The sequence below is a fragment of the Alosa pseudoharengus genome, unplaced genomic scaffold, assembly GCF_046254945.1.
Source record: "Alosa pseudoharengus isolate Yale_2024_CS ecotype anadromous, Long Island Sound unplaced genomic scaffold, YU_APseudo_1.1 YU_APseudo_1.1_scf_13, whole genome shotgun sequence".
Taxonomy (NCBI): Eukaryota; Metazoa; Chordata; class Actinopteri; order Clupeiformes; family Clupeidae; genus Alosa; species Alosa pseudoharengus.
In genome coordinates this window covers 2,287,294-2,306,210 of record NW_027468598.1, presented here as the reverse complement: position 1 = coordinate 2,306,210, position 18,917 = coordinate 2,287,294, and the positions used below count along the sequence as shown (strand labels likewise).

The window sequence follows — 18,917 nt, the reverse complement described above, 5'->3', positions numbered from 1 at the left end:
CAGCTGGAGAGGATGCTCTCAATGGTGCCTCGGTAGAATGTGGTCATGATGGCTGGTGGAGCACTTGCTCGCCTGAGTTTCCGCAGGAAGTACAGGCGGCGCTGAGCTCTCTTCACCAGTGATGCTGTGTTGGTGGTCCAGGAGAGGTCTTCACTGATGTGCACCCCCAGGAATTTGGTGCTGCTCGCTCTCTCCACCACAGCACCGTCGATGGTCAGTGGCAGGTGTTGGGTGTGACCTCTCCGGAAGTCAACAACAATCTCTTTGGTCTTGCTGACGTTCAGCAGGAGGTTGTTGTCCCTGCACCACGTGGTCAGATGGTCGACCTCCAACCTGTATTGAGTCTCGTCGCCCTTGGTGATGAGACCCACCAGAGTTGTGTCGTCAGCAAATTTCACTATGTGATTGTTGCTGTAGGTTGCAGTGCAGTCATGCGTCAGCAGGGTGAAGAGCAGCGGACTGAGCACGCAGCCTTGGGGGGCCCCTGTGCTCAGTGTGATGCTGCTTGAGGTATTGTTGCCAACACGTACTACTTGAGGCCTCTGACAGAGGAAGTCCAGTAGCCAGTTGCAGAGGTAGGTACTGAGTCCCAGTTTGTCAAGTTTGCAGATGAGTTGTTGTGGTATTATGGTGTTGAATGCAGAACTGAAGTCTATAAACAGCAATCTCACATATGAGTCTCTTTTTTCCAGGTGGGTGAGGGCTGGGTGGAGGGCAGAGCAGATTGGATCCTCTGTAGACCGTTTGGCTCGGTATGCAAACTGGAAGGGGTCCAGGGTGGGGGGGAGAATGGATTTGATATGTGACATGACAAGCCGCTCAAAGCACTTCATGATGATGGGTGTCAGTGCCACAGGGCGGTAGTCATTGAAGCAGGATGGAGCAGTTACCATTGTTGGTGATACTCCATTGTCTTCTTATTGTTTGTTTTGAACCTTTTTTTTTTGAGTGAATGAAATATACTCCAGGGAGAATGCTTATCTAATATTCCAAATTATTTTTTAGCATTTCTTTGATGACAGAGGATAATCAGAACCTTGTTTACCTAAGCATCTCTCCAACTGATGTCATAAGTATTATGTTTACGCATCCCTGAAAAATCAAAGTGACATAATTATTCAGGCAAAATGGCATTTGATTAAATTTTGCAACATTCACAACATTTAGTTGGGTTGTCACCAAGCATATATTTAAAGTAGCCTACCTGTGCATCCCCATATAGAATTGCGCATTCATCCGGAGAGGTATAGCTGTGGAGGGAAGGGACATATGCCATAAAATCTTGAGGTAAAATACAAACTCTACCAGGCATGAACATACTTATGCCTAGAGCTCACCAGTAGTCCAGCTGCAGAGGCACCGTCTCCAGAGAACTGATTTGGCAATACGGCTCAAGCGAGGACATCTCAAAAAATTGAATTTCTCTTTCCCTGTATGAAATGAACAAGTTACCGGTAATTTGCAAAAACAGATATTTCTACTTTTATCAATTATCATAAACAATGTTTTTTTAATTGTGCATTCCAAGTAATATTAATCAAACTGCAATTTGGTTGTTTTGGTCAGGCCATCTCAACATGTTGCCAAATATCAGCCCCAACAACTCTCGTCAAGCTAATCTACAAGTCATCGGCCCCTATTTTGCACCCTGGTGCATGGTGTAAAACTCGTTTTCCACCTGGGGCACAGTTTATTTTCTTATTTTGCACGTACATTTTTTAAACAAAGCGCCCAGGGGTGTGATAATTAACAACCTAGGGAGTGGCCTAACACATTGTCTAAAAATCGTTATCGTACACTACCTAATATGCATTATGCCACTGACCAAGAGAAACCTGGTCAGAAGTCTATGGTGAGTTGTTCATATGTCATTTTAAGAGCGCATTGTCAACAGTCATATTGGCGGGTGCACAATGCACCATCCTTCTTATCATCCACGAACGCGCACAAGCGTACGTCCATGCAAAACATTACAAATGACATGTTTACAATGGGAGACATAATTAGAATAAAGATATTACGAAATACATCTCACGATGAGTAGGCTAGTTATTCACCATTATTTGCAAATTGGTAATGACGGTTAAAAGTGATTAGGGGAGAGGCGAGAGACACATATGGAGCACAGCTGAAGATGCACTGTCACGAGATAAAGCAACTCCTCTGCAGGATAAACGTTGTTTTATTCAGTCATTTGAACAATATTAGGGTAAGTGTTCCTTATTCCAGCCTATGTTTTCGATGGTAACCCATTGTCAGTCAATAGTGAAAGTAACTTACTGTGTATAACTGTTTTATCTTTGACTGACTCCACAGTGAAGTTAGTTTCACTTTGCCAATGAGTTAAAATAATAGACGAGTGCAAATGCGTGAAGGCTATACTATGCTAGGTTTTAGTAAAGCATGGTTTAGTGGAATGACTGTTCCATACGGTCTCGCAAGCAGACTCCTTCAAATGTGCCGCTGACTGTCAAAATACTGATGCATTCTTTGACGACGCGCTGTGCGCCGTTAAAGGGAATGACAGATGTCATTCTCATTGGTTTAAATGATGTTACGCCCTGAGAGAAAGTGGAACAGAAACATTATGTCCAATATTCCAATATGTGGTTTAATGTTCCACATTTCTCATTAGTGGGTCACTTTGATACCAAAAGTATGATTCTATGTAATGACTGTATGATATCTGCACTGTCCCTGTGTATATCTGTGTGTGACTATGTATTTAGATAAGCGGGAATATTATGACTTTGCAGTGTTTCACTGTTCTGCATGGCTGCATCAGTAGCTATCTGATCCGGATTGCCAGGTTGCCACGAATCTGATTCAGTGGAGTACATGTGAGATGGGATGACCAACGCCATCTCCCGTCAGCCTGGAAGGATACTTAAAAGCAACACCAAAGAACTTTTCCTCTGTCGCACGCACTATTTGTTTATCCAGCGCCGGCTTTGCAAATAACAATGTCCACAGACAAGGTAGAATATGTTGCATGATTTTATGAAAGTACGATGTATTGCAACATCAGATGCAAGTCAAATGTCTCATTCCATCGAACTACAGATCTGCTACCCGATCCGGCAAACTTACATAGTGCGGTTATAGCCGATAGAGGGCTGTAAAGCGAATGCAGAAAGTGCCGTTCACCCTGTTACGAGTTGACAGGGCCGGCCCGAGGCATAAGCGAACTAAGCGGCTGCTTGGGGCCACCAGGGGGCCCCCAATCGAGTTTCTTTTTTTTTTTTTACATAATAAATAACGTAAACAAGTGACATCAATGAATGAATAAATGAAACAATTAATAATTCAAAACAAGAAAATTCTGATTTCATGATCAATATGTCTGCCTACCTCTACTGTGTCTGCCAGCCTTTGAGTCACGCGCATAAACTAGACACCTCGGGTGCATAGACAATTCGTGCAGACACTGCATCAAGTTCAAAAATCGGAAGAGACTGTCACATACACGTCAGGCCTTGTACAGGGCAGGAATGAATCAACTTTATTTCCGGTTCAACACTATAGGTCAAGTATGCATGGCAACGGTATACTTTAGATCAACACGTGACATCTCCCTTTTTAAAAGACATGCCCACAAATTATAAAGTTTTCAACATATTTAACAACAAGTATTATTTGTCATCATTACTAAGTTGCATATACTTAGTCGCAGTTACACTCTCACTGTACTTAGTAACTTATAGTGCATACTATTTATCAAACCCATTCAATAAACATAATGAACCAAAATATGTCTTGGCAAAACTTGCGTGAAATCATAACATCTTTTAAGTCAACAGTTAAATATATGTGTAGATTAACTGGTCTAAAATCACTGACTTGAATATTAATCACAGTGCTAAGACTTGAACATACATCTACTAACACATGTACAATATTTCAGCTTCACTTGTGCATAACATAGTCATCAAATCTCTTTGGTAAACATCTTGTCCTGGCTGGGCGCTCACAGACTGACACTGGCAACTGTGATGATGCCCTGGTGGTCTCAGTATTTGTAGGGGGCACTGGTGTCTCCATCTGCTCTGTAGGTGTGCAGTCTGGGTCACCAATGTCCGGTGTCACATGAAGTGCTGATTTGTCAGGATCAACAGACAGGTAAATTCTGTTGCGTCGGTAGGTGGTTCCATTTTCTGTCATGACTGTGTATGATCGAGGGGTGGTATGAGGTTGTACCACAACTGCTCGGTTCCACACACGGCCTTGTCTGATACGGCAGCCTTCACCAGGTTGCAGGGAAAGCAGTTCTCTCTTTCCCCGGTTGTAGTAGTGTGCCATCTGTTGTTGTCGAGCCACCAACTCATCTCTACCTTGGACTGTGGCTTGAGGCATCAGCTTACGTGAGGTTACAGGCAAGATAGTCTTGAAACGGCGTCCCATAAGCAATTGTGCTGGAGTGACTTGGAGTCCGCTAATAGGACTGTCTCGGAGATCAAGCAGGCACTTGTAGATGTCCTTGCCATCCTCTGCTGCTTTTCTCATTAGCTGTTTTATTGTTTGCACAAACCTCTCACTCTGTCCATTAGACTGAGGATATGTAGGACTTGACGTCACCAGGTTAAAGTTCCAATCTGCGGCAAACTGGCGCAAAGCATGACTGGCATATGGCATATTGTCACTCACCAGCATGTCTGGCACACCATGCCTGGCAAAGAGAGACTTCAGCTTGTTGATGACCTCTTGTGCTGTCTTGGTTCTCAGACTCACCACTTCGGGGTACTTAGAGAAGTAATCAACGACGAGTAGGTGATCTGTTCCATTAAAGGTGAATATGTCAGAGCCCAGCTTAGCCCATGGACGGTCTGGTACTTCATGTGGCAACATTGGCTCCTGGGTGTTGCTCCTGTGAAATTTTGCACACACACTACAACGAGCAATTGCATCTTGAATGTCTCTAGACATCCCAGGCCAATACATAATAGCTCTGGCTCTGGTTTTGCACTTCTCAATGCCTATATGAGTGTCATGTAGGGCGGAAATAATTTCCTGTCGCAGAGACTCGACTTGTGAGTCGGCCATCCTCTCTGACTTACTGCTCTTACCGCCTGGAGAGTCAGGTCACTGGCCGATGCTTGCTGGATCTTTTCAATTCTTTGGCTACTCATAGGTAGTACTTCAGTAACACTGTGTACCCGTAGCTGCTGTGTATCCTCTGTGTTGGAAGACGTAGCATCACTGGTCAGATACGCTCGGCTTAAGGTATCCGCAATGTACATATGTTTTCCAGGATGGTACTTCACATCGATGTTGTATTTTAGCAGGCGTAACAACATTTGCTGGAGCCTTGGCGAAGCCTTGTGCAGTGGCTTTCTGGTGATCATCTCGAGCGGGCGGTGGTCTGACTGTACTGTCACTGGTCTGCCATAAACGTACTGGTTGAACTTTTCAGTTGAGAAACAGATTGCCAGCAGCTCCTTTTCAATTTGTGAGTAATTTTGTTCCGATGTTGTCAATGAACGAGATGCATATGCAATGGGATCACCATCCTGCAGCAAACAGGCTCCTAGACCGGTTGATGACGCGTCACACTGGATCACAGTGTCTTTGGTTATGTCAAAGAATTTGAGCACTGGCTTGCTGCTGATAAGTGTCTTCAACATCTTGAGAGCTGCTGCATGCTGCGGTTCCCATGTCCATGCTGTATCTTTCTTGAGTAGACTACGCAGTGGCGTTGTAATTGTTGACAGATTAGGTATGAACTGTGACAAGTAATTGATCATGCCTATGATCCTTAGAAGATCCTCTTTTGAAGTTGGGTCAGGCATGTCAGTTATGGCTGTCACTTTTGACTCGTCAGGCTTCAGACCTTCCTTGCTGATCACATGGCCCATGTACACGAGTTCAGACCTCTTGAATTTGATCTTTTCTTTGTTGAACTTGCAGCCCATGGATTTAGCTCGCTGCATCACATCATGTAATGTCTTGTCATGTTGTTTCTCATCTAGTGAGGCGACAATCAAATCATCTGCTATAATGTGCACATCTGGAATGTCCCCAAAAACCATCTGGTTTCTTCGTTGTAGGACTTCACTGGCACTTGATATTCCGAATGGCATTCGCTGGAAGGAATAACGTCCAAAGGGAGTGTTGAATGTGCACAGGTCTGCGCTGGCTTCAGTAAGTGGAACTTGCCAGTATGAGCTTGTCTGATCAAGCACAGTGAACATTATTTTCCTTGACATCTGGCTGATCACATCAGCGCTGGTTGGGATCATGAAATGTTCCCTTCTAATGGCGCGATTCAGGTCTTTAGGGTCAAGGCATAGACGAAGTGAGCCATCTTTCTTTTCTACTACCACAAGACTGTTGACCCAGTCTGTGGGTTTTGATGTTTTTCGGATGACGCCGGTTGCTTCCATATCATCAAGCTTGTCTTTGAGACGTTTATGAAGACTCAGAGGCACTCTGCGCGGTGGGTGAATTACAGGTGACGCATTGGGCTTCAACTTAATGTCATATGGTTCTGTGAATTTTCCAAGACCACTAAACACATCAGGGTACTGTGCAATCAGATCTTCTTGAGTTAGTGATTTTGCAATGTTGTCCACTCTTTGAATGAGTTGAAGACCAGAGCATGCTTGACGACCTAAGATAGTTGGTCCATTTTCAGTAGTGAGGAAAAAGTCATAGCTTGCTTGAGCACCCTTGCGTGTTGTGCATTTCAGATGAACTTTTCCTATGTGCTCTATGCTGTGCTTTCCATATCCTGACAGTCTAGCTGTAGACTTGTAAACAGGGATGCTGGTGTATCCTGTTAGCTGTTTGAACTGTGGGAGTGGCATACAGTTTGTATCTGCTCCTGTATCTAGCTTCATTTTAATCTTGTCCTCATTAACAATTACCTCTTCATACCAGCACGGGTCACTGTGATCTTGTGTAATTGAATCAATGAAGAAATGTTCGAAATCAGTCTCCACTGTGTGTACAGTTGATGCTCCACAACCACGACCTCTGCCACGATAGCTAGGCATTCTGGCTTGACACAGATCTGCAAAGTGGTTTAACTTCTTACAGCGACGACACTCCTTACCAAATGCAGGGCAGTTGCGAGGTTGATGCGTTGTACCACATCTGCTGCATGCGTTGGACAAGTGCTGCGTTGCTTGATAAGACAAGTCACAAAAAAGGACGTATCCCTCTGGTGCCGAAAACAGAAAGAAGAAAATGACAGAGGAGAAAAACGAGCAAGATACAGGTATGTTTGCATGATTATTATAGTGGATGGAATCCACTATCTTGAAATCTCCTGGCTTCTTATTATTATTACAGTGCATGCAAATGCACTGTATTGTTATTCCACTTGCTTCTTCCGACTTATTACAGTGCATGCAAATGCACTGTATTGTTATTCCACGGGCTTCTTCTGACTTATTATTATTGCATTGCATGTAAATGCAATGGACTATTATCACTGTTCTTCTTATTATTATCGTCTATTTTTATTCATCTTCCGACCAAGTTTGACGTTTAATAACACTAAAACCACTGAACCGTTTGACGTCATTCAAACACTCCTACAAAGGTCTTGTAACGGACAATTGTAAAATGTATTTTTTACATTTGTGAACTTTATGCTTTTTGAGATATTTACGATAAAAGAGCAACAAATTCCCATTGAGTTAACATTGACCGCCGTGGCGGCAACTTTTAGCATTATGACGTGACCTCCAGCTGAAAGCAATCAGCCTCTGCAATTTCTACCACTGGAGCTGTGAGTCTTCTGAACGTTCGTCTTATCGCCTGCCGTGATCCTACTTTACTTGCTCGTAACTGTCCTTCAGAGGCACATTTCTCTAATTACAGACAAGGTAAGTGGTCCGATTTTTGGCCTTTGACTCATTTATGTCGTCAAACATGTATGAAATGATAGGTCACAAATAGCCAAACTAACATTATAACGTTAAGGGAATAGTTAACGTTAGCACTTGATCTGTTGATGTTTATTAAGTCTCTTATGTAAGGAATCCCACCTAATCAACGTTAATATGTCGTCAACTTTAAAGTGACCGGTAAGCTGTAGGTTTTGATAACGTTAGCTAACGACAGTCAAACCTAACGTTGCTCGCAGCTAATCACTGACGTTAACATTACATGTAACCAGCATTAACGTTAACAGATAAAGTAGCCTAATGATATTGTACGGATGCTATCTGGCTCTTGATTAAATACACCTGTGGAAAGGGACCTGATGAAAGCCATACTGTTTGGAAACGAACCATATGACCAAAGTATTGTTAAAACACACTACAGAAGTTGAGGTCTGTGTTGTTAACATAGGCTACAGAGTATGTTTACTTGGCCTAGGCTAACGTTACTCATTTCTGCATTATTCTGGCCTAAAAATTCAAGCGTAGCCTGGCACACGAATCAAGCTTCCTAGTTGTAGGCTAGTACATCCTAGAGTAGGCATACATCGTAATCTGTAGGAAAAATGTGGATGACAGACCTAGCAAGCTGTATAAGCTATAGTTGGTTATCAAAATACATAATATCAGAATGGTCCATCCTTAAGACTCAGTGTCTGATCATCAGCAACAACACATCCTTTGCCTACAAAGTGTTCTAAGCTGTTTACTTTAAACTGTTTGGCTATCAACTATCCTTAAACTGAAATGAATAAAACACAAAATGTTGCTTTGTTTGCAACGAAATACTAGGCTAGTATATTTAACTACCATTACAGATTTATGGTGCAACAACCTCACTTAAATATCTAAGTTGTATTGAACAATTGTACACATTCTTTGTTTTTGGTATAACTCTAACTTGTTTGCTTTTGTCTTTTAGGTTCCAGACCAGACCAGTGTGGTGATGACCGTGTATTACATTACGTGTGTGCCTGTTTGTGTGCACATCCTGCCAACCATATGTCGCTGACATTAACAACATTCATTCCTAAAAACATGTGACCATATATACCTTTGAACTGTACTGAGACGTAGATCTGAGATCTACACTGAGACATTCTGAGTATTATATTGTTACAGGAGGACTATAGTGACAACTATATGAAGCATGCACACATTTGAATCATACCTGTGCTGTGACATCTGTGAAACTTAGCTGTGCTGTCTGTCTAAAACTGATCATCTGAAGGGCTGAATCTTATTCTTCAGTCTATATCACCACCAAATGTGATTACTATTAACTGAGACATCTAGCTCTTGCTGCCAGTTCAGAATTACCACTGATAAATAGATCTGTCTTAGGATAATATGATTGGCATTATCAAGCTCTGTAAGAATGCAAATTCAGTAGACATCTGGTTTCTCCCTAATCATTATTGGGTAACTTTAAAATTGGTTTCAACAACTGTGATTTTTTTTACTTCAAGCTTACATTGTTGATAAGTGTTCATACTGCTGTATTCTGCTGTATTAAAACAATGTTGTGGTTTTCAAGAATACTGTAAGTCTATGTAATCTGAATAATTATACTGTAAGTAATATGATGTTATAAACAGCAGCTTTTCTGCATTTACATGCAATGGTAATTCCCTGGAATTACATTTTCTAGTTACAGTGCATGAAAATGCACTGTACTGTTCTTCCTAGGCTTCTTATTCTTCTTCTTCTAACGCAATTAATGCAGCTTCAACCGCTTAACGTAGAAACTTCATTCAAACTATGTTACGTAGGTCTTACTTAGGACATGGGTGCTTTGTATTTTTCAGCTTTGTAACTTTTATACTTTTTAAACTATTAATTAAAAACTGTTCAAAATTTCCCCATAGACTTAACATGGGCTGATGACATCACAATAGAGCCGTTAAGCAATTAGAATCCTATGGCAGGTGTTCGGGCCAGCTGCATCAACTGCCAGTCTCAGGCTTTAAGCATACAAACTGGCCCTATTAAGACTACACATCCTGTTCAACTGCTTCCTCTGCCAAAAACTGTTTCAAAATAAAAGTCCTCACTACAATATTTCACTGTTAAACAATTTAACCCTTTAAACTACTGAACTTTTATCTGTTCAGCCATTGTAACTGTTACTTGTCATCAACTATGACTCCTACCCACTGTAGCTAGTTAGCTAAGATAGCTAAGTAACTTGGTTAGCATAGTTAGCATGCTAGCATGTTAGCATGCTAGTTAGCATGCTAGTTAGCATTTTTAGCAAAACTGTTAAAAACGATTAGCTAAGTTAGCTAAGTCACATGGTTAGCATAGTTAGCATGCTAACATGTTAGCATGCTAGTTAGCATTTTTTGCAAAACTGCTAAAAATGATTAGCTAAGTTAGCTAAGTCACATGGTTAGCATAGTTAGCATGCTAACATGTTAGCATGCTAGTTAGCATTTTTTGCAAAACTGCTAAAAATGATTAGCTAAGTTAGCTAAGTCATATGGTTAGCATAGTTAGCATGCTAGCATGTTAGCATGCTAGTTAGCATTTTTTAGCAAAACTGCTAAAAATGATTAGCTAAGTTAGCTAAGTCACATGGTTAGCATGTTAGCATGCTAGCATGTTAGCATGCTAGTTAGCATTACTGTTAAAAATGATAAGCGAAGTTAGCTAAGTCACATGGTTAACATAATTAGCATGTTAGCATGTTAATTAGCATAGTTATCATAACTAATAAAAATTATTAGCTAGGTTAGCTAAGTCATATGGTTAGCATAGTTAACATTTTAATATTGTTAGCATGCTAGTTAGCATAGTTACTTGGTTACCATTATTATCTTTAACATAGTTAGCATAACTACTAGCAAACATTGGAGCCATTCCAACTGTTAGTTATCGTCAACTATCTGCCTAAATAATTTAACCATTTCAATTATCAACCTATTTAACTGTTCAGTCATTCCAACTATAGTAAACCTTATCTACCAAGCAAATAATTTAACCATATGAACTCATCATATTTTTGCATTTTCATGCACTGTATTTCCTTCAGGAAATGCTTTTCTAGTTATTATTATTATTCTTCCAGGCCCTAATTTGGCTTGAACCGCTTATCATAGAAACTTGGTTCAAATTTCGTCACGTAGCTCTTGCTCTAAATTTTCGTTCTATGACTTTTCATATTTCTACGACTTTTACTTTTTGAGATATTAAATAAAAACTAAACTTAAAATCCCCATAGACTTAACATTGCCTTTATGACATCATAATAGGCTATTAAGGAAATAGAATGCAATCAACTGCACATGTGCTCTCTCACTGACTGCCTGCAGCAACTTGAATGGAACCTCTTCCTGTGTGTCCCTCTCCATTCAACTCACTTCTAATCCCAACTTTCTTTCACTTCCTTTTCTTCACTTTCCCTCATTTTCTCTATCCCTCTCTATTTCTCCCAATTTCAATAACTTTTAACTATTCTTACTTTTTTTTACTATTTACACATTATAAAGCATGGTAACCACTATAATGACCCTAGCAACAACCTAGCAACCACTTTTATAGCATAGCAACCACTATCATTATCCTAGCAACAGCCTAGCAACCACCTTAAATATCCTAGCAACAACCTAGCAACCACTGTTATAGCATAGCAACCACTATAATTACCCTAGCAACAGCCTAGCAACCACTTTTATAGCATAGCAACCACTATCATTATCCTAGCAACAGCCTAGCAACCACCTTAAATACCCTAGCAACAACCTAGCAACCACTTTTATAGCATAGCAACCACTAAAATTACCCTAGCAACAGCCTAGCAACCACCTTAAGTACCCTAGCAACAACCTAGCAACCACTTTTATAGCATAGCAACCACTATAATTACCCTAGCAACAGCATAGCAACCACTTAAGTACCCTAGCAACAACCTAGCAACCACTTTAATAGCATAGCAACCACTAGCATTATCCTAGCAACAGCCTAGCAACCACCTTAAATATCCTAGCAACCACCTAGCAACCACTTTTATAGCATAGCAACCACTATAATTACCCTAGCAACAACCTAGCAACCACTTCTATAGCATAGCAACCACTACAATTACCCTAGCAACAACCTAGCAACCACCTTAAGTACCCTAGCAACAACCTAGCAACCACTTTTATAGCATAGCAACCACTACAATTACCCTAGCAACAGCATAGCAACAACTTAAGTACCCTAGCAACAACCTAGCAACCACTTTTATAGCATAGCAACCACTACAATTACCCTAGCAACAGCCTAGCAACCACCTTAAATATCCTAGCAACAACCTAGCAACCACTTTAATAGCATAGCAACCACTATCATTATCCTAGCAACAGCCTAGCAACCACCTTAAATATCCTAGCAACCACCTAGCAACCACTTGTATAGCATAGCAACCACTATAATTACCCTAGGAACAACCTAGCAACCACTTCTATAGCATAGCAACCACTACAATTACCCTAGCAACAGCCTAGCAACCACCTTAAATACCCTAGCAACAACCTAGCAACCACTTTTATAGCATAGCAACCACTACAATTACCCTAGCAACAGCCTAGCAACCACCTTAAATACCCTAGCAACAACCTAGCAACCACTTTTATAGCATAGCAACCACTACAATTACCCTAGCAACAGCCTAGCAACCACCTTAAATATCCTAGCAACAACCTAGCAACCACTTTTATAGCATAGCAACCACTATAATTACCTTAGCAACAGCCTAGCAACCACCTTTAACATCCTAGAAACCACCTAGCAACCACTTTATAGCATAGCAACCACTATAATTACCCTAGCAACCAACCCAGCAACAACTTTGCATGCACTGTATTTCCTTCAGGAAATGCTTTTCTAGTTATTATTATAACCATTTATTTTTACCTTTTCAAGAATTAATGCGACTCTAACCGCTTAACGTACAGACATGTTGAAATAACCGTTCTGAAGGTCTGGAGTGGGGCAAGAGAGTTATTATTTCAGATTTTTAAAAAAGTTTATAATTTTTGAGAAATAGGGGATTAAAAATGGTAAAAAGCTCATTTTTCCCCCTTAAACTTCAAAGGCTGTGATGTCATAATGGACTTGTTAAGCTCCCAGAGAGTTAAATTCCCGGGCTAATTAGAACACTGACACAGGTGTCACCTGTGAAATCAACCGTCTCAGCTTCTAAAGAGAACGCTACTGCGCATGCGCACAAGTTAATTACGGGATGTGTAGTTTTAGGGAGCACCAGGTGCTCCCTAAAACTACACATCCCGTAATTAACTTGTGCGCATGCGCAGTAGCGTTCTCTTTGCCTCATTTATTCCTACCGATTCTACAGGCACTGCTGCTGTCAAGCATCCTCTTGAAGGAAGTTTACGTTCTTGTTGTCTGGTTCGTCCAACAAACGACGACGAAACGGACGTTTTCCTACCACACCCAATGTAAGTTACTATTATTTGTGTTTTGTATTTGAATGGAGTGTGTGAAGTCTGTTTAAAACGACTCGGTTAATCAAGTAAGAAAGCAAGCTGGCGTTAGCTTTAAACTTGTAGCTTAGCAACATAGTAAGTTCATGTTTCTAGGTTCGCGGTTGTGAGCAGTGGAGGCGGTAGCAGCTAGCTAAGCACTCAATTTGCCAGCCAGCCGCCTTTCGTATCGATAGCTGGCCTGATGAGGGAAATGGCAAACAATCACTGGCTGAAACTTAGCCTTCGTTTTGAACTACGTTTGTATGAGTGGCTCAATGAGTTAAATCTCCAGTTACAAGGCTAAGACAAGCACCTACCTCACCTAGCAGATCTAAGATTACTGCATTCACCAAAAAACTTGAGGTATGGGACAGGCGCCTCGATCGCGACAGTATTATGCCTTTGAGAATTTGAGTGAAATCGCTGAAACGTCTGATTTAGAGCGATGAGGAACAGGTGGGGTTTAAAAATGCCCCCTTGATCTAAGTGGGGAATAAAAGAAAAAGTTTGAGAACCACTGGCGTAAAATAACTTGATTGTAGGCTTAGCTGTTAGTTTGTTGCTCAGTTGAACATATTTATCTAACAGCTGTCCCCCCCCCTCTTCTATTTCTGTTAGGTGCCGCTTCACTCTGCCACTGAAGGATCAGGCTGACTGCAACTGCTATGGATGGCAGGAAAACACAGTACACACGAATTTCTAGATGAAGAGTGAATAAATGCACTTGCTTAACTGATAACAAGTTGTCAATGGTTATTTATGCAAGCTTGTGTAGCCTAAACAAGACATACCTAGGCCTAGCCAAGAATGCCTGACGCACAAGGTTTTTTGGTACAAGGGTTTGTATAAACTCAAAGATTAAGTGCTTCAATGTTTTTTTTTCAGGAATCTCCCCACCAACATTAACCCAGCAGCTTTCCATCCACTATTGTAATTCCTCTGACATTACATTCTAGTTTACAGTATGTTTTGTGCTTGAGGTATAGCTAGCTGTCATGATCGAATATAAGCCATCACCAGAACTAAATCCCCGCCATCAACAGAGAAATGTCTCCCATTAATATATATTTAACTAGGTGTATTTCAGATGTCAAGGATATTGGGATTGTTTTGGATGTTCAATCAAGCATGTACCCTAGCTCTAGGTGGGCTTATGTTGTAAATTAAAGTTAGCTAGCTGACTGAAGTGGACATTAGCACTACAGTAGCTACATGAAAACGTAGCTGAAGGCAAATTTACCACAGAGGGATTGTTTCTGATTTCGCACCTGAAAGTGTTGATAGTTTATTACTGTTCAATAATATGTAACATAGTGGTAAGTCTGCAACAGCAGGCTAAGCCCAGGCTCCCAGTCCCAACCCCAACCCACTGACTAGCGCGACTCTGGGCATCGGTAACGTTCCAGCTTCATAGGCAAAGATGGAACAGTACGTGCGCTCTGCTCTAAGATCTTTGGAGAGACATGGTAGTGTTCTTCTGTGATGAAAATAGACTTAAATTTGATTAAGATAGTGGCAAGTGATGTAGCGGTGTTACCCTAATATTTAGGCTGCAGTAGATCACCATGTTAAGCGTTCACCATACTGCATACCATACTTTTGATTATGCCTCATTTGCCAATAGAATATGAATTGTTACATGTGGAATTGCTTGTTGATGAGTGTAAGTAATGATAGCAAAATAAACTCATTCTGCTCGATCAAATATGCACTTTTTTTTTCAGAGACACTGTTGAAGTACTTTGAAGCACATCTTTACCTCTACCTAACTCTACCTCATCAAGTGTCTGCCTCCATGGCTGATGACACAGAAGGTGAGGTTTTCTTGGTGGCAAATGGTTACATAGCCTGTTAATATGACATGACACATTTAACATAGTTTTTTTATTTTTTTATTTATGTATGTATTTAATCATTGCAGGTTCGTCCACTGCAGAGTTGCAGATGCCTGAAAGCCAGGAACGAAGTAGGAATAAGTATATATTTTTTGGGACATTTTATTTTTGATTATTAATGTTTGTCTATTTTGGTTTTATTTTGTAGTTGAAGATTGCTCATTTAATGCACATTTGCGGATTTGTTCTGCAAATCTGTTGAAAAACAAGTCATTAAACTGATGTACTTGTTTACAATAAATATAAATGCAGTTGTATTTTGTTATTTGTCAATTCAACTTCAGTAAACCACCCTTAGTGCTTCACTTTGAATATGAATGTTTCAAATAAATCTGTGATTTTAGTACCCTCTAAGATTAAAAGGTGACAGGGTTGGTGTAAATAACAACTATATTAATACATTGGTTTACCAAGCACATGGGGCCAGAAGTCTAGAGCGGAGCCCCAAAACATTTTTGCCATGTGAGCAAGGATGGATTACTGAATGAGCCTACCGAGCCCAAGAGGTCAAGGGACCCTGAACCCCAAGTAGTTGTGTGAAGTCACTACCTATAAATCAAAAAGTAAAAGGCTATGAATCTGAACAAATTTAGGTACTGCCCTTCTCCAGCTGACCATCCCAAAAATGCACCAGAATACAGGATATCACATCTACCAAATTCAGAATTTTCTGGATTCCCCACCCACACACACACATTTGTACCCACATTTGCACAACTAGGGTAGGGGGAGAGGGTCCTTATGCATCTGTGTCCAGGGGGACAGTAGTTCATAATCAGTCACTGTATTAATACATAACCTCACTGTATTAATTTATAATATGACATTATAGTGTGAAGTTGTCAATTATCGCCAAGCACAGGTTTGATCACAAAAGCACTCCCAATATGGACTGGACATCCTACTAAATTTGAATAAGCTTTTGACTAGTGACCATGCTCTTTAGACTGTCATAATAGGGCCCATAATTTCTTGCACAGCCTATATTTCTTAACTAAAATAGAGATGAATTTCCTGAAAGATATACCAGTGCATGCAAAGTTACATTGCCTCCCTATTCGTTTGAATGAGGAGCCTTATCTTGTTGGTGCGAAATAACTGCCCAGAAGGTGGCTGCCAAGTGACAAGTGACTTAAAGGATTTTGGTAGTAGTAAATTGCATTTCTGTTGTCTTTTTCTTCCCAAATGCATGGAAAAAGTGAATTGAATGAAATTAAATAAAAGTACATGAATGACCATGCAGCAAACTCACAATTTTAAACTCAAAGCCATTATATGATTAATTTTCAGTTATTAAACCTAGCCCATGCCTGTGTTCCAACACTTGCCTGTGCCTGCCTGCTACAATTTTGCATCATTAGCAAGAGAGTAAGAAAAAAAGAGATTAATTTCCTCTACCCTGTTCCAACGAGCAGTTTGTTATACTGTGGCATCAGGATGAAATCAGTGGCCCACTTTGGTTTCCTGTTCATTGGTCTCTCATGCTAAAAAAAACATTGGACAGATACATATGTATAAATATTAAAACCCAGGAACTTCCTGGCATTATGGAAATAATTAAAAACTGAAGAAATAATAAATAATACAATTACATAAATGACACCTTGTAATACTCTAGATAAGATCATTTAGGGATAGGTGGTTGTTTTAAGTTTGTAAAACTGTTAGCAAACTGCTGCTTACAAACACACGCTTGCTCTTCTTGAGCTGAAGCTTTGAGCTCCAGTAGCACACCGTGCCATCCTCCCGCAGGCTGACCACTGTCCTGTCCGGGGTGCTGTGGAGTTTTAGGATTGGCTCGCCGTGGCCTAAGGGCTTAATGGTGGCAGGGACAGTAAATGCCACTTGCTTGCAGAACTGTGTGCACTTCTCTTTCTCTATGGACTCCATTTGCATATAGGTACACACTTCATCCTGGGGAAGGCAGATGCTTTTACTTTTAGGTCATAACTAATGTAATAAAAGTATCTACTTCGAAAAAAGTAAATTACAGGAAAGGCTTGTCTCGTAGAATGCATGTATCCATAACTATCTACATATAATAATACCTGTATCTACCTGATACAGGTATTATTATATGTAGATAGTTATGGATACATGCATTTTGTGTACCTGGTATGACCCACACACTGAAACTAAGTAGTCAGCAATACTTCAGTAAAACATATTTTCTATAGGAAATGTCTTTTAATTCATACCCACTGAATCCTGCCTTGGCCAGAGTAGTCAATCTTCATGAAGAGCTCCTGAATTTGTGAATCTTTCTGTGAAGGAAACACTGTTATCTACCAAGTTTAAAATATAAATGTAAAGGGTCTTAAAATGTAAATAAAAACAGAATGGAATGATCTGCAAATCATGTAAAGATTGTGGAGAGAGAGGTGAGGTAGGATTGGGAAATGACCCAAGTCGGACGGACTCAAACCCCCGGTCCTTGTGGGTACATGGACTCAAATGTGGCATGGTTCCACCCAGCCTGTAGTCGGAGCTGTGCACCCTACTGCAGGGAATGCTGTATATTATTTGGCCCGTTACCCGACCCATGCCCGCAATAAATCACACACGAGCTAAAATCATTCCAATTAAAGTGCTTTATTTTTATCTCACACCTCTCAACATCACAATATAGGCTCTCTATGAAACAGGAGTGCTTTTTTTCGCGCTATTGGAGAACGTAGGGCTACAAACATAACCTAAAACAAATATTTAAAGGAGAAGTTCGGTGTGATATTGACCTAAAGTGTGTTGAAACATGATACCGAGTGTGAACTTTTGTCTCATAGCTCATCTCGGCTTGTCCCCTGCACTCCGAAATCTGGCGCTAGTTAGCTGATGCTACCAACAGGTTTTCAATGGGGGGTTTTCAATTCTGGGGTATTGTTACCAATGCCACTGGCTACAAGCCCTTACCCACCTTACCCACCTGTCAACTCTTTCCCTACCCCACCACCACCACCCCCGCCCCCACCTGTCAACTCCTTACCTCAACCACCCCCACCTCCCCAACCCCCACCCACACCAGTAAATGACGGGGCATCTACATCCGATGCTGCCCAGGGAGCGACTGCTCCGGTAACAAGGCCGGAAGACAAACCAGGCCAGCGATGGAGGACTGGGATGCCTGGGATGAGTCAGCTGACGAGGCACTCATATGCCCTGTGTGCACAGTAGCCACCGCCAACGGCGTGTCTGTGCTTTACCAACCAGAGAGAACCGACAACACCCTCTATGCTACTGCCTTGCTTGAAGAACACATTATTGAAACTGGTGCTGAACTTACAGTCTTTTCATCCAGCCTGTTGAAGAAACACAAAATACCTCTGTCAGGCGTCATCAAGACAGCTGGTGGACCAACCGGAGAAAAATGCAGTCTGAAGCAGACAGCCCCAGTCACCATAGCCATTGGAGGAGGAGATGGAGAAGTCTTGTGGAACCTGAGAAGGCTAAAAAGAGAGGATCTCCTGGAACATCCTGCATGGGCTAAGGGAAAGTGACTGTGGACTGTTGGAAATGGAACCTGTCAGACTGACTGGAAAACCACCTCCGTGTGTGAAACAAAGTCCCATCAAGAATGGACAGCTTGTGACAGAATTGTTGGATGCAATGCAGCTGCCAGAGGAACTGGCGGTGATCAAAGTAAAGGCACATACAAGGCAAGACAACAT

The 18,917-nt window shown here is 41.2% G+C and overlaps 1 protein-coding gene across 1 annotated transcript in view; it reads right to left on the bottom strand.

Moving 5' to 3' along the window:
• The window catches only part of wdr95 (WD40 repeat domain 95), an 87,096-nt gene extending 69,300 nt beyond the window's left edge, over window positions 1-17,796 (bottom strand). Inside the window, exons 1-7 of the mRNA XM_076283100.1 lie at window positions 17,788-17,796; window positions 17,451-17,537; window positions 16,936-17,166; window positions 16,651-16,736; window positions 1,338-1,430; window positions 1,205-1,250; window positions 1,046-1,092 (exon numbers count right to left, since the gene is read on the bottom strand). Of these exons, the coding sequence (XP_076139215.1) occupies window positions 1,046-1,092; window positions 1,205-1,250; window positions 1,338-1,430; window positions 16,651-16,736; window positions 16,936-17,166; window positions 17,451-17,537; window positions 17,788-17,796 (599 nt within the window). The remainder of the gene's footprint in view (window positions 1-1,045; window positions 1,093-1,204; window positions 1,251-1,337; window positions 1,431-16,650; window positions 16,737-16,935; window positions 17,167-17,450; window positions 17,538-17,787) is intronic.
• Between the last annotated feature and the right edge of the window lie 1,121 nt (window positions 17,797-18,917).